Genomic DNA, 24,558 nt, shown 5'->3' on the forward strand with positions numbered 1-24,558 from the left:
TCTGCCTTGTCTTGTGGTCCATGAGGGTTGTGGGGTTGTGAAAGAGCTGAAGAGGGGTGGCAGGCGGAGGGGAGGGGCAGGCAATGTGCAGTGCTCGCTGTGAAGTGAGCAGGGTACTCCAGGAGGAGGATCATAGGCAAAGTGACAGAATCATGGCCAGCGTGCAGGAGGAACACAAACGCTCCCCTTTTCCTCCTGGGAGCATTAATTCTAGCTTGGGTTCAGCCACTGACTTTGAGATCCTGGCCAAATCTCCTCCATTTTCTGGGCCTCCATTTCCTCCCCTTTAAAATTAAGGCTTGGGACCTCCCTGGCAGTCCAATGGCTGAGACACTGTGTTCACGATGCAGAGGCCTGGCTTTGATTCTTGGTCAGGGAACTGGATCCCACGTGCTGCAACTAAGAGTTCACATGTTGCTACTAAAGATCCCACAAGCTGCAACGAAAATTGAGGATCTAGTGTGCTGCAACTAAACCCGGTGCAGCCAGATAAGTATTTAAAATGAAGGCCTTGTAGGGAAGTCATAAGGATTATAGATTCAATTTGAGTAAAGTTTAAAATCACATATTTAATGATAAAGGGCCTTTGACTTAACATGGCCAAGGACTTCCTGGTGGTCCAGTGGCTAAGACCCTATACTCCCAAAGCAGGGCCTGGGTTCAGTCCTTGGTCAGGGAACTAGATCCCACAGGCCACAACTGAGACCTGATGCAGCCAAATAAATATTTTTTAAAAAGGAAATGTAACTTTTAAAAAAGGGACTTCCCTGGTCCGGTGGTTAAGAATCCACCTTGCAATGCAGGGGCAAGGGTTCAATCCCTGGTGAGGGAACTAAGATCCCACAGGCCAGGAAGCAGCTAAGCCCACATGCCTCAACTACTGCCCGCGAGCTCCGGAGCTCGTGTGCCACAACAGGCTGGAGGGGTGCGTGCTGCTAAGTTGCTTCAGTCGTGTCCAACTCTGGACACATGGCCTGTAGCCTGCCAGGTTCGCTGTCCATGGGATTCCCCAGGCAAGAATACTGGAGTGGATTGCCATTTCCTTCTCCAGGGGATCTTCCTGATCCAGGGATAGAACACACGTCTCCTGCATTGGCAGCAGGCAGATTCTTTACCACTGAGCCATCCAGGAAGCCACTCAGTGCCTCTTTACCACTGAGCCATCGCTGATGCAATGGACATGAACTTGGGCAAACTTTGGGAGATGGTGAGGGGCAGAGAGATCTGGCATGCAGCAGTCCATGGGGTTGCAAAGAGTCGGACATGACTGGGCGACTGAACAACACCACCAGGGAAGACCTGAGGCGGCCAAATAAATAAATATTTAAATATTAAAAAAAGATAGCCATAGCACGGATATGAATTTATTATAAACAGAATTTTAAGAGTTTCATTTTTCTGATATTAAAAGTGACAATAAAGACTTGTTTCCATTAAAGACAATAAAATGAAGTCTTTATGAATTCAAACTGCAGCTTATCAGGGTGATTTTTAAATACAGTCTATTTTGTATGTGTCAGATATTGTGTTAGTGTCTGCTAGGGTTTCTTTTTTCTCTTGGTGCAAAAAATTTATTAAATGGACTTGTATACAAAGGGTGTGTGGGACATGGGTGAGATACGTTTTGAGCCAGCTAAACTCATGCTGCAGGCCACTTCTTTTCCAGTTTTAGTGAGGTGTAATTGACAAAATTGCAACATATTTAAAGTGTACAACGTGAAGATCTGATACACATATATATTGTAAAAGGACTCCTACCACTGTGTTAACTAGCACATTTATTTACCACCTTACACGTGTACCTTTTTTCCTTTTTCTGGTGAGAACACAAGTTCTACTCTCTTGTGTGCATACATACCAAGTTGTTTCAGTCGTGTCCAAGTCTTTGTGATTCTATGGACCGTAGCCCGCCAGGCTCCTCTGTCCGTGGGATTCTCCCGGCAAGAATACTGAAGTGGGTTGCCATGCCCTCCTCCAGGGGATCTTCCCGACCCAGGGATTGAACCTGTGTCTCTTATGTCTCTTGTTTTGGCAGATGGGTTCTTTACCACTAGCGCCGCCTGGGAAGCCCCTCTATTCTCTTAGCAAATTGCAGTTATACAACACAGTATTATCAGTGATAGTCAACATATTATACATTAGATCCTCAGACCCTATTCATCATATAACTGAAAGTTTGTACTCTTTTACCAACTTTTCCCTATTTCCTCCAACCCTAGCCCCTGGCAACCACTTTTTGAATCTCTGTTTCTACAAGTTCAACTATTTTTGGAATTTCACAAGTGGTATCATGTAGTATTTTTTCCCCCTTTTTTCTTTTTAAATTGAAGTAAAGTTGGTTTACAGTCTTGTGTTAGTTAGTTACTTACAGATAACTGCCCAGGTGGCTCTAGTGGGAACGCACCCCCCTGCCAGTGCAAGAGAGGTAAGAGACACGGGTTCAATCCCTGGGTTGGAAAGATGCCCTGAGGAGGAAATGGCAACCCACTCCAGTATTCTTGCCTAGAGAATCCCATGGACAGAGGAGCCTGGTGGGCTACAGACTACAGTCCATGGGGTCGCAAAGAGTTGGACATGACTGAAGCGACTTAGCACACACACACATATGTATATATTTATATATACATATATATACACATTCTTTTTAAAATATTCTTTTCCATTTTGGTCTATCATAAGATATTGAATATGGGTCTGTGTTCTATATAGTAGGACCTTGTTGTTCATCCATTCTGTATATTAAAGTTCACATCAGCTAACCCCAACCTCCCACTCCATTCCTCCTCTAACCCCTTTCCCCTCAGCAACCACCAATTTGTTATCTATATTCTGTTTCATAGATGGGTTCATTTGCGTCATGTTTTAGCTTCCACATAAAAGTGATACCATATGGTATTCGTCTTTCTCTTTCTGATTTGCTTCACTTAGTCTGCTAATTTCTAGTTGCATCCACGTTGCTGCAGATGGCATTATTTCGTTCTTTTTTGTGGCTGAGGAGTATTCCATTGTATATATGTAACACTGTGCTGTGCTCGGTCGCTCAGTCATGTCCGATTCTTTTTGATCCCATGAACTGTAGCCTGCCAGGCTCCTCTGTCCATGAGATTCTCTAGGCAAGAATACTGGAATGGGTTGCCATGCCCTCCTCCAGGGAACTTCCCCTGCCAGGGATTGAACCTGCGTCTCCTATGGTGCCTCCTGCCTTCACAGGTGGGTTCTTTACCTCTAGTGCCACCATTTTTATCCATTTATCTTTGATGGTCATTTAGGTTGTTTCCATGTCCTGGCCATTGTAAATAGTGCTGGTATGAACATAGGGGTACATGTATCTTTTTGAATTAAGAGTTTTATCTGAGGCTAAGGTTTTAAATACAGGATCTCATTCAACTCTCACAAGACCCCAGTGAGATCAGTTTTATCCCCATTTTGCAAAGAAGAAACTGGCTGTGGAAGGTTAAATGACCTGTCCAGCGTAGAATCCCTCTTGCCTCCTGTGAAGATATGTCCCTACTGAGGGGATTTTGTTGAGACATTTGGAGATCTGGGACGACTTCCTCTGCCAATTAATTGCTTTTTTTGGTGCAAGCTGGCAGATAGTAGGAAGGAGTGCTGGGGGTGGCTAGTTTTCACCTAAGGTTCAGGTTGTAGGCTCCTAGGAGAGGACCATGTAACTCCTCTTTCTGGCCATAAGGGGGCGGCAGATACACCAGACCCTGCAACTTCAGGCCTTCAAAAGAGGGTTTTGTAGATGAGGAAAGATGGAGTCTGAGGAAGCTCAGTGGTAGAGTCCATCTGCAATGCTGGAGACACAAGAGATGCAGACTCGATTCCTGGGTCAGATAGACCCCCTGGAGGAGGAAATGACAACCTGCTCCAGTATTCTTGCCTGGAAAATTCCATAGACAGAGGAGCCTGGAGGGGCTGCCGTCCATGGGGTCGCAGACGTGACTGAGCGCAGGTAAGGAATAGTGATGGGAGACTCTGTGCTAGGCTATTTACCTGTGGAATCTCAGTTTAACTCTCTGTACTCTGTTATGAGGTGGGGAGGTAGACACTTAGGGTACTTTTATTGTTCAGTTCAGTCGCTCAGTCGTATCCGACTCTTTGCGACCCCATAGACGGCAGCACTTCAGGCCTCCCTGTCCATCACCAACTCCCAGAGTTTACTCAAACTCATGTCCATCGAGTCAGTGATGCCACCCAACCATCTCATCCTCTGTTGTCCCCTTTTCTTCCTGCCTTCAGTCTTGGCAGTCTTCAGTCAGAAGATGGTAGTCTTCTTCCTGCCATCAGGGTCTTTTCAAATGAGTCAGTTCTTCGCATCAGGTGGCCAATGTATTGGAGTTTCAGCTTCAGCACCAGTCCTTCCAATGAATATTCAGGACTGATTTCCTTTAGGATGGACTGGTTGGATCTCCTTGTAGTCCAAGGGACTCTCAAGAGTCTTCTCTAACACCACAGTTCAAAAGCATCAATCCTTCTGCACTCAGCTTTCTTTATAGTCCAACTCTCACATTCATACATGACTATTGGAAAAACCACAGCTTTGACTAGATGGACCTTTGTTGGCAAAGTAATGTCTCTGCTTTTTAATATGCTGTCTGTGTTGGACACTTGCTCTTCGAAGGAGCAAGTGTCTTTTAATTTCCTGGCTGCAGTCACCGTCTGCAGTGATTTTGGAGACCCCCAAAAATAAAGTCTGTCACTGTTCCCATTGTTTCCCCATCTATTTGCCATGAAGTGTTGGGACCAGATGCCATGATCTTAGTTTTTTGAATGTTGAGTTTTAAGCCAACTTTTTCACTCTCTTCTTTCACTTTCACTGAGAGACTTTTTAGTTCTTCTTCGCTTTCTGCCATAAGGGTGGTGTCATCTGTGTATCTGAGGTTACTGATATTTCTCCTGGTAATCTTGATTCCAGCTTGTGCTTCATCCAGCCCATCATTTCACATGATATACTCTGCATATAAGTTAAATAAGCAGGGTGACAATATACAATCTTGACATACTCCTTTCCCGATTTGGAGCCAGTCTGTTGTTCCATGTCCGGTTCTAACTATTGTTTCTTGATCTGCATACAGATTTCTCAGGAGGCAGGTCAGGTGGTCTGGTATTCCCATCTCTTTAACAATTTTCCAGTTTGTTGTGATCCACACAGTCAAAGACTTTGGCATTAAGCATTTTCTGTGCCTTACCTCATTCATTCTTATTACAATACTATGAAGAAGATATTGTCGCTTCTGTGTTTCCATTTTGCAGTGGAAGGAATAGGTTTAACTACCTGAGGCCTCAAATCCTACCTCTGTTAATGACTTGGACAAGTGAGATCTGAAGAGCCTGCCATAGTCCTCAGAAGTTGGACTGTCATGAGGACCTTGATTACTATGGATGAGTTTTGGAAGGGTGGTTGGGGAGCCAAAGGAGGTCATGAGAAGTGGGTCAGGTCTGAATGGAGACCAGAGAGAGCCTGTGGCAAGAGGCTGAGAGGTGAAATTTATCACTGGGCTCCTCCTAGTCTGTACTTCTGACCAGTTGAGCTAGTAGATCATTTTAGAGGGCTGAGTCAGGGCATGGGTGAGCCAAGGCATGTGTGTGTACATTCTCTCTCTCTTTTTAAAAATGATTTTATTTTATTTTTGGCTGTGCTGGGTCTTTGTTGCTGCCCCGGATTTTCTCTAGTTGTGGTGAGCAGGGGCTACTCTCCTGTTGCAGAGCATGGGCTCTAGGGTTTGCAGGCTTCCGTCGTTGCAGCAAGCAGGCTCAGTAGTTGCAGCTCCTGGGCTCTAGAGCACAGGCTCAGTAGTTGTGGCTCACGGGCTTAGCTGCTCTGCGGCATGTGAGATCTTCCTGGACCAGGGATTGAACCTATGTCTCCTGCGCTGGCAGGCAGATTCTTACCACTGAGCCACCAGAGAAACCCCCATAGAGTCTCTTATCTCATTAGCCAAGGGGCTTGAGTACATCAGTAATCTTCAAAGGGAACTGGAGAGTCAAAAGGATGGTATCTTTAGGTGGATGGGAGGCGCCAATCATAATGTGAGAGATGGGACATATTTACCATATACAAAAGATTATATGTAACAGGACGATTCGCCATGGAGTGTGATTTAAGGAACCCCACATACATATCACTCAACCTAAGAAATAGGCTATCAAGAGGAATGTGCATCTTACCTATACAGTGCTTCCTGTTGCATCTCTTTGCCTTCTCTCATGAAGTAACCACCACCCTACATTTTACTTGGCTTGGGTTTTTATATACTTTGATCATATATGCATAATATACATTTATTTAAAAATATTTATTTAATTTTTAGCTGCATGGGGTCTTCGTTGCTGTGTGAGGGCTTTCTCTAGTTGCCGCAAGCAGGGGCTACTCTCTAATTGCGGTGTGCAGGCTTCTCACGGCAGTGGCTTCTCTTGTTGGGGTGTGGGGTGCTAGGCTCAGCAGTTGCGGCTCACAGGCGCTAGAGCATGGGCACAGCCTTAGCTGCCCGGTAGTATGTGGAATCTTCTCGGACCAGTGATCGAACCTATGTTTCCTGCACTGGCAGATGGATTCTTAACCACTGGAGCGCCAGGGAAGTTCAAGAATAACATATTTAAACAATAAATGTTGTTAGAATTGTTTCCTTTTGTAAAATGGTTTGTTATATGGAGTTTTCTGGAACTTTAAAAAATGCATATATCTAATATTCATCCATGTTCCAGTGTGTGGTTTTGTTCCTGCATTTTCACTGATGTGTTATCTCCTGTTGTGCTATTTGTATCACAATATAATTCTTGTCAATTGTGCTTGGATTTCCCCTTCTCCCAGTTTTGGGACCTTATTGCTGTTGGGTGTCCCCTAGTGCTTGTGTGTAAGAATTTCTCCTGTGTGTACAGCCAGGTATGGAAATGCTGGGCTGTAGGTTTGTCTGGCTTTGGAAAATAATGCCAAATTGTTTTCCAAAGTGTTTGTAGCAATTATACATTACTGGTAGAGAGTAAAGAATTCTTGTTCATCCACATGACCTCCAACTTTTCCAACTTTAAAACTTTTGCCAATCTGGTGGATGTAAAATGGCATCTCATTGTGGTCTGAATTTATATCTCCCTGATTACTAAGCTGTTATTGTTCAGATGGACTGCAGCACGCCAGGCTTCCTGGTCCTTCACTGTCTCCCTGAGTTTGCTCAAATTCATGTCCATTGCGCCGGTGATGCCATCCAACCATCTCATCCTCTGTCGTCCCCTTCTCCTCCTGCCCTCAATCTTTCCCAGCATCAAGGTCTTTTCCAGTGACTTGGCTCTTCACATCAGGTGGCCGAAGTATCAGAGCTTCAGCTTCAGCATCAGTCCTTCCAATGAATATTCAGGGATAATTTTCCTTAGGATTGACTGGTTTGATCTCCTTGCTGTCTAAGGGACTCTCAAGTAGGTTGATCATTTTTTCAGATGTGTATTGCCTGTGCTTCATCTGTAAAATGCCTATTTATTATTTTTTTTTTTTTGGTTTCTTTTTCTATATGATCATTTAACTTTTTCTTCTGGATACATAGGATTTCCTTAGCTATGCATATATCTTATGTACTAATTCTTTGTCAGTTAGATGATTTGTCTTTATATCTTATGGTCTCTTTTAAAGAAAAGGATTTTAATGTTGAACTTATCAACCTTTCAGTTTTATGGTGATTCTTTTGCTTTGCTTAAGAGATGCTTCTTGGTGATTCCCCAGTGGTCCATTGGTTAGGGCTCAGTGCTTTCACTGCCAGGACCTGAGTTCAATCCCTGGTCAGGGAACTAAGATCCTGTAAGACACAGAGTGGGATCACACCCCCCAAAAAAAGTTAAAACAAAAATAAAGGCTGCAAATATGGCAGTAAGGCCCTTGACAGTCTGATTCCATTCATGTTTCAGACTGTTTTCCACAAAAACCCTATCGACACACTGTCTTATTAACTATCTCATTATGAAATAACATTAAAAAAAAAAAGAGAGATTCTTATTTATCCCAGAACCCAAAACATGCTCTCTTTTGTTTCCTCCAAAAAATCAAGTTTGGCTTTTTGCATTTATGTTCTTAATTTATTTAGAATTGATTTTTGTGTGTCTTTAAGATATTTTCATTTTTTCATATAGACAATTAATTGCCCAGCCCCTTTTATTGAATGATTCCTTCTTTCCCCATTTATCTGCAATGGCATCTTGGTTGTATTTCAAAGTTTCGTATTTGTGTGAGTCTATTTCTGGAATTCCTATCTTCCCATCGATCAATTTATCTATTTTTGTGCGAACAGTTCACTGTATTTATTTTTATAGCTTTTTAATAAGTCGTTTTACCTGATAAGGCAAGTCATTCCCCCTCCCCACTTATTCTTCATCTTCAAGAGAACCTTGGTTATTCTTGGACTTTTTGCACTTCCATGTAAATTTGGACCAACTTGTCAAGTTCCAAGGAATTCTTGTTGGCATTTTGGTTGGAATTTCATTGACTAACTGCTAATTTAGGGGAGAGTCTATATATTTACGAAGCTGAACCCTTCTATCCATGAACATGGGACATCTATTTATTGAGGTCTTCCTTAATATTTTTCAGGGAAGCTTAAAATTTTTTGCATTAGGATCTTGCACATCTTTTGTTAATTTATTCCAAAATAATCTATAGTGTTCATTATTATAAACAATGCCATTTTAAAGTTACATTTTCTATTTGTTTTTAACGTGGAAATGCAATAAATTTTGTACAGTGTATTGATCTTAAAGATAGACACTTTGCTAGACTATATTATTATTTCTAATAATTTGTTTAAAGGATTTTGGGGAGAGGTTTCTGTGTAGATAAAAAGCATCTGTGAATAATGACAGTCAGTCTGTACTGGTTGGGACATCCTAGTACAGCAGTGACAATGCTGGGCATTCTTGGGTTGTTCTTGATTTTCAGTGTAATACTGCCATTTTTCTAGAAAACAGTGTTGCTGTGTCTTGTTTGCTTGCTTTTTTGAGGGGGGTACATTAAAAAGATTGTTTTTCCAGCTTTTTTGAGATATAAGGGACATTATGCTCAGTTGCTCAGTCATGGCTGACTCTTTGCAACCCCATGGACTGTAGCCCTCCAGGCTCCTCTGTCCATGGGATTCACCAGGCAAGAATTCTGGAGTGGGTTGTCATTTCCTCCTCCAGGGGATCTTCCCAGACCAGGGATGGAAGCTGCATCTCTTGTGTCTCCTGCATTGGAAGGCGGATTCTTTACCACTGAGCCACCGGGGAAGCCTCATATAATAGACATGCAACACTTATTTAGGTTGTACACTGTGATGATTTGAAACGCATGTGTATTGCAAAATGATTGCTACCATAGCATTAGCTAACACGTCCATCTCATCACATAATTACCATTTCTTGTTTGTGGTAAGACCACTTAAAGTCTACTCTCCTAGCACTTTCAAGTATACAATAGAGTTTTACTAACTATAATCAGCGTGCTGTACATGAGATTCCTAGAACCTGTTTATTTTACCACTGGAAGTTTGTACTCTTTGAGCAACATTTCCTCATTTCCCCTACCCCTCAACTCCTGGTAATTACCATCCTACTTTCTGTTTCTATGCATTGGCTTTTTTTTGTACTCCACATGTAAGTGATATCATATAGCATAGGTCCTCCAAACTCTGAGATCTAATGCCTGATGCTGAGGTGGAGTTGATGTAATAATAGAAATAGCATGCGCAAAAAATGTAATGTGCTTGAATCATTCTGAAATGATCCCCCAGCCCCCATCTGTGGAAAAATTGTCTTCCATGAAACCAGTCCCTGGTGCTAAAAAAGGTTGGGGCCACTATCATATAGTATGTATCTTTGCCTGTCTGATTCATTTCAGTTAGCATAATGCCATCAAAGTCCATCCACCTTTTTTTTTTTTTTTGCAAATGGCAAGATTTCTTTCTTTTGCATAGCTGAATAATATTTCATCTTTCTATCTCACATCCTCTTTACATCTTTATCCATTCATCCATTGATGGACACTTAGGTTGTTTCCAAGTCTTAGCTATTGTGAATAATGCTGCAAAAAACACGAGAATGTAGAAATTGTTAGGTATTCTTAATCAGATTAAGGCAGTTCCCTTGTGTTCATAGTGCAATAGTTTACAAATATAAGCTGATGGCAAATATTGTTAAATTATTTTTCTATATCTATTGAGATAATCAGGAGTTTTCCCTTTGATATGTTAATATGGCACACAAGGTAGATTTTTTAAAACTTTAAAAACTGATGTATTACATGCAAAGACATGTACAAGTCATAAGTGTATTGCTTAATAATGTTTAAAAAATTGGACATACCCACGTATCTAGCAGTTAGATCAGAAAACAAAACATTGCTTGCACCCTAGAAGCTCCAGCGCACTTCCATTTACAGATTTAAAATGTTAAATAACATTTACTTCTCTGGGGCCAACAAAACTTAGTCATGGCGTGTCATCTTTTTTCACATACTGCTGGATTTGGTTTGCTAAAACCTTGTTTAGGATTTTGGCATCTCTGTTCATAAGTGTGACTGGTCTGACATTCTCCTTTTGGTTCTGGTTTTAATCTCAGGATGAGTTGGGAACTGTATCTCTTTTTCTATTCTGTGGAAGAATTTGATGTGTGAACAGAGTCCCAGAGCTTTTGGGGACAGTAATAAAAAGATTTAACTTTTGTACCATTGAAATACCAGAAGCAGAGGAAAAGAAAACATGGACTGAAAAAAAAAATTGAAACAATAATGGCTCAGGAAGCTGAGTGAACTCAAAGTAGGATCAGTCTAAACAAATTCACACTAAGATACATATTAAACTTGCGAAAACTGACGACAAAGGAAAAAATATCTTTACAACCTAGAGGGGTGGGTTGGGGAGGGAGGTGAGAGGGGGGATCAAGAGGGAGGGGACATAGGTATACCTATGGCTGATTCATGGCAGAAATCAATACAATACATAAAGCAATTATCCTTCAATTTAAAAAAATCCAGACAAACAACCCATTTCCTATTCAGGATCTTTTTTTTTTTTTTTTTGGCCACGAGGCATGGGGGATCCTAGTTCTCTGACTAGGGACTGAACTCCTGCCTCTTGCAGTGGAAACTCAGACTCCTAACCACTGGACCACCAGGGAAATCCCAGAAACTCTAATTTAAATGACAGTAGATTTTGTACCTGAAAATATGGAAGTGGCATATTTTTCAAGTGCTGAAAAGAAAGAACTGTCAACTAAGAATTCTAATCTGGCAGATTTATCCTTTGGGAATGAAAGGGGAATCAGGAAATTCTCTGATGAAGGAAAACTATGAGAATTTGCTGCTAGCTGACCTTTCAAAGACTGGCCAAGGAGAAGAATGTCCAGTTCATCCTCTTTCATTGCTTAGGCTTGGTGTCATATCTAAAATCTAACCAAATTTAAAATAAAATAAAAATAATAAATAAAAATAAAATAAATCCAACAGAGTATGTTCTCTGACAATAATACAGTCACAGTATAAATCAGCAACAGAAAGACAACAAGAAAATCTCTGAAACATTTAGAAAATAAATAACATATTTCTGAATAATCTATGGCCAGAAGTGAAGTCTCAAAGGAAATTTTTAAAACATTGAATTAAATACTGAATTAAAAAACCTCCAACCATTTGTAGAATGTAGCTTATGTAATGCCGAGAAGGGTACTTATGCAACAAAATGCTTATATTAGCAAATAGGAAACACCACCTCAAATTAATAATCTAAGATTCTATCACAAGAAACTAGAAAAATGACAGCAAAAAGAATCCAACTCAAAGCAGAAGAAAGAATTAATAAAAATAAGAGCACCCACGATCCTTATACTAGATTCCCTGAATGGATGGCTTGGACCTGAGCCACTGGGAAGGGCAGGGATGAGTCTGGAGGGTCAGATTTGGTTTTGTGAGTGTGAGGTGGATGGGAACAAGGAGATGGGATGACTCTGAGGGTCCCAGTCTTTTCTCTTCATCTGGGGGTTGCAGGCAGATGGAACAGTTCTTTGGTGCTCTGCCCTGGGAAATATGTCTTCATGCTCCACTGTTCCCTCAGGAAAAAGGTTTGCTCTGCTGAGGACACCCAGCACAGGGCTCTCAGCCTGGAGGAGCTGGGAAAGTAGCCTGGAGCTCTGCTCAGCCTGCTGTCTGGGGAGCTCAGCTGGGGCTCAGGGAACAGAAGGCTGTGCTCAGGTGGTGCTCCAGGCTCAGTGATGGATGGGTGTGTTTCCAAGGTCAGGCACCAAGGTTCAGAAGGTTAATCATGAAATATTCCCTTAATGTTGCAGGCAAGACAGTTGCCTGACTCTCAAGGGTGGGGAGATTCCCTGAGATGCCAAAGTAAGTTCTCAGCCTCCCCAGGGGCTTACTCTGGGTGCAGTGGTCAGCAGCAGTGTGGCAAGTTGTAAAAGATGTGCCAGTAAGTACTGTCCAGACACATGCAAAAGGTTCATGACTTATAAATTAGAGCAAAGCAGGCTATCCCTTAAACGTTCTGCCTCATTGCATCTTTTTCATAGAAAGAATAGAAATGGGCAGGATTTCCAGTCATTCCTTTTCATTGGGTCCTTTCTGTGCAGCCCTGGAATGAGCACAGTGAAGACCCTGTCCGTGGTGCTGACCAACACTAGCTACCCAAAGGAGCTGCATCTGCTTTCTTTACATTCTTAACACAGCGTTCTAACAAGGAAGAGATGGAGAGGGCTTCAGGGAGTGTTGACTGGCTTCTGTCTCCATGGCTAAAGGACAGTGAGGGTGCTGTGCACATCAAATCAGGAACTAACCCCACAGTCAGGAAGACCAATTCCAGATTGCCCATGAGTAATAGTTTTGTAGCTTAATCGGTAGAGAATCTCCCTGCAATGCAATCAAACCCGGGTTTGATTCCTGGGTTGGGAAGACCTCCTGGAGAAGGAAATGGCAACCCACTCCAGTATTCTTGCCTGGAGAATCCCACGGGCAGAGGAGCTTGGTAGGTTCCCAGTCAATGGGGTCGCAAGAATCAGACACAACTTAGCGAATAAACCACTATGAGTAGTTTGCAGTGAGAAGATGATGACCACAACCTTGAGAGATGTGATAGAGAGAACAATGGCCCCTTAAAGTTGACCACATATTTTTTAAAATTTTATTTATTTGGCTGCATTGAGTCTTAGTTGCAACATGCAGGATCTTTTGTTGCAGTGCACAGACTCTCTAGTTGTGGTGTGTGGGTTCAGTAGTTGTGGCATGCAGGCTTAGGTGGCTTAAGTGGGAATCTCTGCAGATGTCCCAAGATAAATGGAAATTATAAATTAAGGATCATGTGATTAGGAGATTATGGTGAGTTATCTGGCTGGGCCCAATATAATCACAAAGGTGGTCCTTATAAAGAAAAAGGAAGGCAGGAGAGGCAGAGCCAGAGAAAGAGATGTGATGATGGAAGCAGAGTCTGACTTTAAGATACTCCACTGCTGACTTTTGAAGATGGAGGAAGGGGCCACAAGCCAAGGAAAACAGGTAGCCTCTCATAGCTTGGAAAGGCAAGGAAACAAACTCCCTCCTAGACCATCCAGAAAGAACAGAGCTGTGTTGACATCTTGATTTGTGTTGTTTTATACCACAGGTTTGTGATAAGTTGCTACAGCAGCAATAGGAAACAAGAGGTGTCACTTTCTCTAACCCAACATTGTGTGCGTACGAGATAAGGAGTATCTTAGAGCCAAATCACGATGTGAAACTTAGCAGGTTTTGTAACTGTCTCTTATCTCATAACAAACAACACTCAGGCAACGGCCGAACATCCTCCTGAACTCTGGGCTCTGTGCCTTAGTGCACAGACCACTTTTGTTTGGGTGAATGTGGCTAAACTGACCCATGTGAACTTACATGGGAAGCTCACCCTTCCCAGGTGACCTCAGTTCTTCAGGTGTGTGGAGGGGGCTGCAGATGAGGCCCAGGTGGGAGGAGGCCCGAGGGCCACATTGAGGAGGAGACAGTTTGTCCTACTGCTGTGGAACCTGGGTGAGTTTTAGGTGGGAGGAGCCCATGTGAACAAAAAGAGCAAACGAGAGGAAAGTGCTCTTTATTCAGACCTCTCAGGTGGTCCACAGTGGGTCACAGGCCCAGCCACTTCCGTTGGAAGCCCTCAGTTCCTCAGGGAATGGAAGTCCTTGTCTTCATCCATCCAGGGCTCAGAGCAGCCTTGTCAGGGCCTCCAGAAGGCCAGGAGGGACACTAAGGCTGAGCCCAGGTCCCCCAGTATCTTCACAGGTCACAGCTGTTTCTCTGCTTCAGGTTTCTGACCTCACTCAGACTCTGGGTCTCAGGCAGGCTGTTCTCCACAGCGCTTAGGGGGAAGTTTCTGGAGCAAACTAAGAAACCACATCTACTTCGGGGTGGATCTGGCAGTAGATATCTGTGTTGGGATAGAGTAATTCCTGTAAAGAAAGAAGAGGCCTTTGAGCCCCTATAAACTTCTCAGAACAGGTCTCAGGATCTCCCTGGCCTGGGGTCCACAGAGGTGCTTTGTGGGGAGCCTGGCTGTGCTGGAGGCTTTCTGGCCCCAGATGCATCGCTCCTCTTCATCCATTTTCCCATTTTTGCTGCTGTTTCCTGGACCTCAAGAACGTGCCCTTAGAAGTGCAGGATCAGACCATTCATCCCCAACACTCACCTCATAGAGAGGAACAATTGGCCTGGGGCTGTGTAGGGAGGCCTGGGCAGGGGAGAAAGTGGGCATCGGGAGGGCAGGGAGAGAGTCATTTCTCCTCAGAAGTGACCAGCCCTGCCTCCCAAGCAGCCACCTCCAAGCCTGAAGCCCTCACTTCAGTCCCCATCTGGGCTGCATGCCCCACCCTCGATAGCTCGAGACCCTTGTCTGAAGCTCCTAGTGCCCACTCTATTCCTGGCTGGACTCCAGGGTTAATTGTGAAGGGACCAGGCAGGCTCAGCGCAGGGTGTGGGGGTGTCCTGCCCATGAAGTGAGTCCCAGTCCTGACCAGGATGGGGTTCATGTTGCTGGCTACCTTGGAGTGAAGGGTGTCTGTGCTATGAAGTGTTGGACAGTCCCACTGCCCTGAGTCTGCACAGCTGGGACCACAGGGAGAAGAGACAAGGAAAGGATGTGCTTACCGGGGAGACAGAGCTGCCAGAGGACCATGTCCTAGGAGCAGAGACAGCAGTTAGCACCAGAGGTGTGAAGAAGTTTAGCTCATCCTCCCAGGAGAGGCTGGGGGTCCTCAGCTTCCAGAGAACCATGGGAGAAGGGGCATCACCCAGGGAGGGACCTTCTGGGCATTTAGGGTCCAGTGAGGTGACGCATGACTCAGAACTCATACATCTAGCAGGCCAGTCAGTGCGGATCCCCTGTGATGAAGCCCCAGGGCGGTGGCTGGCTGGAGCAGAGACGAGGATAGGAACAGGGTGTCCCAGCTGCTCGTGGGCTGAGAAGACACTCACCCAGGGTGGCTGCTGGAGGCTGCTGCTCTCTGAGGTCATTCTGTCCACTGGCCCTAGGAAAGGTCAAGATTATTTTTGAGGGTTGCAGGAGGCAGGAGGAGGTCACAGCTTTGGTGTCAAAACAGGGAACAAGGAAGGTTCCCTTTTCTAAACAGGGAGTGTGTACGTATGTGGTCAGATGCACAGTCACGTTCAACTCTTTGCGATCTCGTGGACTGTGGCCCTCCAGGCTTCTCTGTCCATGGGGTTCTCCAGGCAAGAGTACTGGAGTGGGTTGCCATTTCCTTCTCCAGGGTATCTTCCTGACCCAGGGATTAAACCCACATCTTCTGCATTGCTGGCGGATTCTTTACCACTGAGCCACCAGGGAAAGTGGGGAGACAGTGGGGAGTTAACTGTGTCTAAATTACAGATGAAGAAGGTGTTGGGAAGCCACCACAGGTCAGCATCTGGTGAAGGAGGGGCCGGTGGATGAGAGGGAATGTCTTTGGGGGGAGTGGGGAGGCTGTGGAGAGCCAGGTCCGGAATCCAAGGATACGGTGTCTTTCTTCCTGGCTTGGCGTCAGCCTGGGGGACAGGATTAGCATCGGGCATTGCCATTTGTACCTTCTACTCATCTTGAAGAAAACAAAACACCCCAGAGTGGTCACCACTGCCAACCTAACCAGGATCCCAGTCATGATGGCGATAACGATCTCGTTATTGAGGGCTGGGCTGTTTTCTTGGCCTGAAAGCAGAAGATAAAGGGGGAGACGAAGGCCTGAGTTCACCTGACCAGAAAAACCGCAAGAAGTCCTACGGGGGAGAGGGCCTGGTCAGGGAGGAAGGAAACGCGTTGAGGTGTGTGTGGTCGTGTGTTTTGTCATCACAGTGTCTTCCCAACTCTCCTGCTGCAGGCGATTGCATCTCTCTCTCTCTTTTTTTAATCACATTTGAAACCTCGGACTTCCTCTAACTCGACATCCTCTCACTGTAGCCAGCTCCATGTCCTATTCATGTTCCTGTTAAGGACTCTTTCCTCTTACATTATGCCCCCTCCCCTTGTTTTTCCTTCCCATCCCTATTGCCAGTCTTAGAGGGAAGGTCTGCTCAACGCCTGATCAGTAATAGTAATATTAGCCGACTGTTTCCAGTTCATTCTGTGTGGCTGGCACTGTGGGAAAATCCTTTAGGTCCATCTGTTCTGATCCTTCCCTCCCCATGATGGAGGGGGTGTCATCCTTGCTGTGTGTACATACGTCTGAGACCCATGGTGCTTAAATAAACCAACGGAGTTCATAGAACTGGGATTCCCAGATGGCTCAGACAGTAAAGAATCTGCCTGCAATTCAGGAGACCCGGGTTTGATCCTTGGGTTGGGAAAGATCCCCTGGAGAAGGGAATGGCAATTCATTTCAGTATTCTTGCCTGGAAAATTCCAAGGACAGAGGAGGCTGGTGGGCTACAGTCCATGGGGTTGCAAAGAGTCGGACACAACTGAGCGACCGAGCACATAGCAAATCACATCTGGTAAGAGATGTGATCCATTTCTTCAACAACAACAAAAGGCACTCGACCCTGGGGCCCCTTCTTTGTTTCCTATCTCCCCCTACATGAGGCTGTCAGGGTCTGAGAGAATCCCCTCCCCACATTCCAGGCTGGACCCAAGGTCTGCCAGGAGAAATCAGACAGCAGGAGGAAGAAGGGTCTGCTGAGATGTAGTGGGAGGGTTCAGAGGCTGATTTGGAATTTGCTTGTAACTTCTGGGAAGTTGGGAGGTAACTTCTTTCAGATTCTTTTCTGAAAACCTACAGGCTCTACCACAAAACTTGGTACTGATGGGCCAGGAGCCACTTAACAGAGACTGTGATAGCCTTGACTGTGGTTTTACTGGGATCAGTGACAAAGTTATGGACAAGGCAGTTACAGGATCGACTCTTATCTGCAGTGATGTTGGGGATAAAGAGTTCCTGTATGGATTGTGGGGGCCTCCCGGTGATAAGCCAGGGACACGTTGTGGCTGGGGTTAGAGGCTGTGTGGTGGGAGAGGCTGAGGTTTGCCTCTGGATGGTAACAGGAGTCTGAGGGGAAGTGGTGGGGTGTCTGGGCCATCTGAAGCAAAGAGCATAAAGCCACATGTGGTGCAATCAGAGGGAAGGGAAATTTCTGGTCTGTATTAGGGCCACAGCGTCCTTCTGTCTGGATCACAGCCTTGTTGTAGAAAGTCTCAACCATTACCTCTCATGTTCACTCATCCTGAGTCTGAGACATTAACCTGTTTCTCCCATCACAGGCTGGTGACCCTGAGCCTCTCAAGACAGAGCAGTCCATCCCCTCCTAGTCTTCATTCAAGGTGGGCCTGCCTGGGCTTGCCTGGGACAGGAAGTCATGGCCAGCCTGGGTGTCCCAGGGTGAGGGTCCTTGCTCTTGGACCTGAGAGGGATGGGTACGGCCTGGCCTCGGGCACTGTAGATTCAGCCAGGAGGCCTGGGCCATGTAGGAACAGAGGTTACTCACAGAGAACATTCAGGTTGAATGGGTCACCATGGATGATATTCTCTGGACTCCTGGCTTCACACACATAGGGTTCTACGTCATTCCTTGTCACATTGAACACAGTAAGAGTCCTGTTTCTCTTGCACAGTTCCAGCTTGGTGCTGTTGTGGAGGCTCTGATTGTTGATCGAATACATGTAGAAGATGTCCTGAGTCTCAAATCTACACGTTAACACCACAGTGTCCTCGTGCTCCCAGGGGTTGGAGTTGTTGCTGGTGATGACGGGTGTGGGTAGCACCGCTGTGCAGATAACAGAGAAAACATTGCCCCTTTTCTACCTTTGGCTTCTCTAAAAGCATCTTCAATCAGGATTGGCATCTCTCACCTCTCAGCCAGACTGAGCCCTTAAAGGATAAGGCAGGTCTGTGTATCGAAGACAAATGCATGGGGAGCTGAGCTCAGAGAGTGTGAGGCCACCTGCTCTATGTCTGGGAGAAGCACAGGCTTCCTCGGGGGTTGACTGTGCAGTTGCGTTTAGTGGTGGACAGAACAGGGAGGGATTCAGAGACAACCTGGCGTCTCTCTTGGTTTTCATCAACCAGCCTCGGGAGAGAGCTCCCTGGGTGGCACCCCGGGGATGAGGAGCTTCTAGGAGTGTCTTCCTTCCTTCGTTCCTCCCTGGGGATGCTGAGACTTCTCTGGAGTCTCCAAGTCCCCCAGGGCAGCTGACTGACCACCTGGGGACCTTGTGCCCCTGTGATCTCCATGCTGAGTCTCAGGAGCAGGACCAGGCTGTCCCCCTGCCTGGTTGTGGCTCTCAGGGCTGAGCTCTGGCTGGCGTCCAGCTTGGAGCCTAGGGATTTGGCTCAGTGTCACTGGAGGCAGGAGCCCTGGGACAGGGTCTGGAGAAGGGCTTCCTGGGGCTGAGTTTCTCTGTGAGGATCCCTGGGGGCCCTCAGGCCGGGGTCTTCCCTGAGTCCTGAAGGGTCTTCCTCAGGGTCATGGTCATGGGGAGGGACCCGGGGCACTGGACTGAGAGTGCTCTCCCTCTGCTGAGTCCCTCCATCAGACCATCCTTCCTGCACAGGGTGTCTGCAGGGTCTGGCTTCCTGGAAAGCATTTCTGACCCTTTGGAGTTTGTCTCCACAGCATGCGTCCTGCACTAAATGTTCAAACCCCAACACTGGACATCATGCAGAGGAGGATGGAGGCACCATCCGGGTCTGTCAGTCCTGTGTGTGTGAATAGAACTTACCCCGACCCATAGCTCAGTTGGTAAAGAATCTGCCTGCAATGCAGGAGACCCTGGTTCGATTCCTGGATCAGAAAGATCTGCTGGAGAAGGGATAGGTTACCCACTCCAGTTATCCTGGGCTTCCCTGGTGGCTCAGCTGGTAAAGAATCTGCCTACAATGTGGGAGACCTGGGTTTGATTCCTGAGTTGGGAAGATCCACTGGAGAAGGGAAAGGGTACCCACTAGAGTATTCTGGCCTGGAGAATTTCATGGACTGTATAGTCCATGGGGTCACAGAGTCGGACATGACCGAGCGACTTTCACTTTCACTTTCCCACCCAATACTCCGAGGTCAAAGAGGAAGCACTCACGGTATATGCAGAGATGCCCAGTTTGTCTTTCTGTCTGTAAATCATCGTTTGTAACGAGCAGCGTGTAGGATCCTGTGTCTTTCTGGGTGACGTTCTGGATGAGCAGGGTTCCATTGGGGTAAAGTGTCTCTCTTCTGCTGTGTGCAGACCCTTTGGTAGTTACATTAGTGTCTACTCTGTATGATGCAATTAACTGGATGTTTTCTACCCTTTCTCCTCTGTACCAGGCATAGCCTAGACTATTCTCTGTCACGTTGTGGGCAAGTAGAAGAACATCTGTCCCTTCTGCAGCAAGGGGGAGCACCGTGTCAACACTGAGGCAGGCAGTGGTGGGCAGGGGCCAGAAGGTTAAGAGTGAGACTAGTAAAAAAAAAAAAAAAGAGTGAGACTAGGAGGGAAGAGAGAAAAATCAGTTAATATTCTGACCCGTGTGTGGCGATGGGAAAATGGTGCCCTGGGTCCTGAGCAGGTCTCTTCATCCCTCAGCCTTGGTGTGTGTTTTTATATTGTGTGAGGCTGTGTGTGTGTGTATATGTGTGTATCTGTGTGTGTGTGTGTATATGTGTGTATGTATGTGTGTGTGTCTGTGTATCTCTGTGTGTGTCTGTGTGTGTGTCTCTGTGTGTGTATATGTGTGTATGTGTGTATGTCTGTGTGTATATGTGTGTGTATATGTGTCTGTGTGTATGTGTATCTGTGTCTGTGTGTATGTGTGTGTGTGTATGTGTGTGTATGTGTCTGAGTGTCTGTGTGTATATGTGTGTGTGCATGCGTGCGTGTGTATGTGTGTGTGTGTTTGTGTGTATGTGTATATACGTGTATGTGTGTGTCCTCCTGGTTCAAGGTCAGCAGCATGACCCCCATCACTTCAGCCCCTCTGGGCTCTGTATTTCCTCTGTTTCCCCAGCTGTCCCCCGGCTCACTCCCTTGCTGCCCTCACACACCTGCTCACACTCAGGGGCCTCTGGGGAGCTGCCCCCAACAATGACCAGCTGCTGTAAAGACCCTCTGTGTTCACTTGCTGACCCTTCCCTGTCTGGGTCCTGCATGACCCCTGTCAGCGCCTGACAGCACATTTTAGATCTCTCTGCTTGTCTGTCTTCCTCCCCACAGAGCGTGGGCTCCGTGAGGGGAGGGGCTTGTCTGATCCTGGTTATACCCCAGGGCCTGGACCAGGCTCCAGGTATTAATGCCTGGGGATGAAGGAAGGAGTGTTCCCAGGAATCCCACAGCCTGGTGTTTGTCAGTTTCTAAGGGTGCCGGGTAAGGACAGTGGTTACTGTCCTGGTTATGTCTTTTTCTGTCGTGACACAATATTGTCATCAGTTTCCAACAATTACTGCTCAGTGAAGAATAACTCACAAAACCAACACCATTTGAGGTCTTCCCGCCCCTCACCAACTCTAGTTCATGCAGTCTCCTGGGGCTGAGCCCCCCACCCTCCCTGCTCCCCGCCTTCTGCCTGAACAGAAGTCCTCTGTCCCCTCTCAGAGCCCCGTCTCCCTCAGAGACCAGCCAGTCTCTTGTTCTCCAGTCTCTGCCCACTCCCTGAAAACTGTCCCCTCTCACCTGCCAGGAGAAGCCTGTTCCAGGGGACATGCCTCCTGCTTGCAGGACCTGAAGGGGGCTCCATGGGGCCTGCTGTGTGCTGGGCCCCTCTCTGTGAGGAGAACTTCCGGTCCAGAAACGCTCACAGGCCCTGCAGTCGCTGTGTGAGCTCTGCTGTCCTTCCCGCTCTGTGCTGGGCCTCCTCCCGGGGCAGGAGCACTTGGCTGGGTCACGTGGCCCGGGGGCGGGGCCTCTGCGCAGGCCCCTCCCACTCCCTCCCCGCTCATCCTTCCCTCCCTAGTGGCCCCGCCCCCTTCCCCTTCTGTCTTTCTATTCCCTAAACTGTGCTGAGTCCTCTGCCTTCTAGAGCAGTGATTCTCCACCCACACACACAAACACATCCACACATCCACACAGACACCTACACACACACACACACCTACACACATAAACACCTACAACACACCTACACACACCCACAGCTACACACCCACACACATCCCTACACACACATCCCTACACAAACAGCTACACACAGACACCTACACACACCTACATACACACACCTACACACACACACACATACCTACACATACACCTACATACACACACATGCACACACACACACACATCCCTACACATACAGCTACACACAGACACCTACACACACCTACATATACACACACACACACACACACACATACACCTACACACACACACATGCACACACACACACACACACACCCTTGTCTGGAAAATCACAGCCTTGGGGTGTCCGGGTCCGGGGCCCCCATGATCTGGATCAGATGCACACTCAACCTCCCCGACTGCCCTCCCTCATGCCCTTCTGGCTTTTCCCTTCAGAGCAGGAGCCTGGGGGTGGGGGGTGCGTCAGGAACTCTTGTCACAGGGACGTCATCCCCGCAGTGCGTGGGAATCACCTGTGGAGCCTCATGAAGACTGTGAACCCCCAGGTGACACCTTAGAAATGCTGTTTCAGCAGCCGCTCAGGTCACGTGCTTGCCCAGCCTGACTGAGACCCCAGAACCCCGGTTAGGCTGCCCCATCCACCCCTGTGTTGGTCTCTGCTGTGTTTTGATCTGGGGTCTCTCAGCACAACGCACAGATCCAAACTTTCCAAATTTTGCTGGTAACTGTTCCCGTTCACAGAAACCCAGCTGGGCGCCCAGGGTCTTCCTGTTGTTTTCAAATATCTGAGAAGATTGCTTTACTCCCCTCAGGAAGAACACACTGACTCTGGATGAGAGAAAGGGGTCACATGAGTGATGACTGGAGAGGGGCCTGACCTCCACCTTAGCTTGTCACCAGCCTGGCGTCTGTTTTCTGGGACCGCTGCTGCTGCTGCTGCTAAGTCACTTCAGTCGTGTCTGACTCTGTGCGACCTCATAGACATCAGCCCACCAGGCTCCTCCATCCCTGGGACTCTCCAGGCAAGAATACTGGAGTGGGTTGTCACTTCCTTCTCCAATGCATGCATGCATGCTTTATCGCTTCATGTGTCCGACCCTGTGCGATCCTATGGGCAGCAGCCCCCCAGGCTCCTCTGTCCCCAGGATTCTGCAGGCAAGAATACTGGAGTGGGTTTGCCACTGCCTTCTCCAGGGACAGAGACCCAGAAGCGGGTGTCAGGAGGAGCTGCAGTTCCCAGGTGAGAAGGGAAAGGTTTCCTGTGTGTCCTGGGAAGAGAGGAAGCTGGTGCTGGGTGGTGGGCTGAGTGTGGGCTCCCTGGTCCACGGGTCAAGTTCCAGGAGACTCTCCCTCTCTGTGTCTGTTGCCTGAGACTTGGTTCAGAAACTGTTCAGGTCCTCCTTGCCATTATAGGGCCTCCTCTGTCACCCTGGCTGATTTTTCTGTGGTCACTGTGATCTTTCCCATGGGTGGTTCCAGGCAGGGATGGGAGCTGGCATGGGTGCCCATAGGCCCCTAGAAGGTTGGGCAGCATAGTGTGGGCACACAGGAGGGGCCCTGAGGGTCTGTTAGAGGAGGGGTCCCCTGGGGTCTAACGCCTGATGATCTGGTGTGGAGTTGATGTAATAATAATAGATATAAGTGCACAGTAGTTGTAATGCGCTTGAATTATCCCCAAATCACCCCCACCACCCCGCAACTGTCTTCCATGAATCCGTTCCCTGGTGCCCTTAAGGTTGGGGACCGCTGTTTAGAGGGAGGGATGGAAATCAGGCTCCTTCTCTACCTCCTTAGCCAAGGCAAAGTTCACCTGTTAATCTTCTGTGTGGCCCCATATCGCCCCCTGGAGGTCATGAGCAGACCTGGGGACAATATTAGGGGCTGCACAGGGGTGCAAATGCCAAAGGGTGTGAGCTGGCTCTGTGCCCTGGGCAGAGGGGGGCGCTGACCCCCAGATTAGGGGCTCTCAGCGAGGGTGCAGGTCACTGTGAGTCCCCAGACTTCCCGACTCCATCCCAGGGCAGGGTGAGACCAGGGAAAGGATGGGCGTTGTTCAGTGACAGGAGAACTGTCCATCCAGGTGGACGTGTGCTCAGGACGAGCTCTCAGTCCCTGAGGCTTCAAAGGAAGGGTCGGTGGGGAGTCTCTGGGGCTTTGGGGCGAGGGTGGCGGCCTGTGGGCTGGACCCCAGAAGGCCTGTCCTTCCCCACCTCTCAGCACTGGGGCTGCGCCCTAGTTTTCTGTGTCCCCATCGGTGGTCTGCTCTCGGTCTCCCCACAGCTCCGGGACCTGGGGCAGCTCCACCTCCCCCATCAGACCCAGTCCCCCTGAGATGGAGCAACTGCAGAAGCTGGGTTCCCCTGTGCCACGCTGCTCTGGAAGTTCCCTTCCTTTCCCAGGATGCTTTGGGGGACTGAGATGTCTCCAAGGACCACAGGTGTCCCCCCAGATCAGGGACCTTGGGATGAGGAGCTGCTCCCCAATTCCTGTGAGTTCATGCTGGGGCTCCCCCCTCCCCTGTGGTCACTCCCTCGGGATGGAGGATCAGGAGTCTGAGCCAAGTCTGGTCTCCGAGAGGAGAAGGAATCAAGCTGCTAGCCCAGGCCCTCTGGGGAGACTAGAAGATTCTCCTGAGTAGAGATGGGAGTGGGTGTGATAATCTGGGAATGAGCAGAGGGTCTGCCTCCTCACAGATAAGCGGCCCCTGTCCTCACTCCTGACTCCGGGAGGAATAGAGTCCCGCCCTGGAGCAGCTGTGGGCACTTGCAGGTCTCCCCCAACTCTGATGCCAGGGCCCCTGTGTCCACAAGGGATATTCTCTGACCCCTCGGTGTCACTCTGGGAGGGGGGTGGGGGTCTGGCTTCTGTTATGTAGATTCCCTTATCTATTTAAAGAGTATATTGAGCATGTGTGACATGTCAGCCGTGGGTTGTGTCCTGGACTCCAGAGAATAGGATAGACTTGGGTCGTGGGTGAACACACTTGACTTGTGATGGGGAGGCAGACACTCAGAGAAAATCCTGGAAATAAGGAGCTAATTATAATGGA

The 24,558-nt window shown here is 47.5% G+C and overlaps 1 protein-coding gene across 2 annotated transcripts; it reads right to left on the reverse strand.

The window, feature by feature from the left end:
* Positions 1-14,059: 14,059 nt before the first annotated feature.
* Positions 14,060-21,241, reverse strand: LOC122692110 (carcinoembryonic antigen-related cell adhesion molecule 6-like). Of its 2 annotated transcripts, none has more exons than XM_043899327.1 (8): positions 21,102-21,241; positions 19,533-19,892; positions 17,948-18,226; positions 16,058-16,178; positions 15,452-15,504; positions 15,125-15,155; positions 14,667-14,708; positions 14,060-14,408 (listed from the first exon to the last, which is right to left on the reverse strand). In XM_043899327.1, the coding sequence occupies exons 1-8, from the start codon at positions 21,163-21,165 to the stop codon at positions 14,258-14,260; spliced, it is 1,101 nt and encodes a 366-aa protein (XP_043755262.1). In that variant the 5' UTR covers positions 21,166-21,241; the 3' UTR covers positions 14,060-14,257. The 2 variants fall into 2 exon arrangements, with proteins under 2 accessions (XP_043755262.1, XP_043755264.1); XM_043899329.1 differs by having other exon boundaries at positions 14,060-14,430.
* Between the last annotated feature and the right edge of the window lie 3,317 nt (positions 21,242-24,558).

The sequence above is a fragment of the Cervus elaphus genome, chromosome 4 (assembly GCF_910594005.1).
Source record: "Cervus elaphus chromosome 4, mCerEla1.1, whole genome shotgun sequence".
Taxonomy (NCBI): domain Eukaryota; kingdom Metazoa; phylum Chordata; class Mammalia; order Artiodactyla; family Cervidae; genus Cervus; species Cervus elaphus.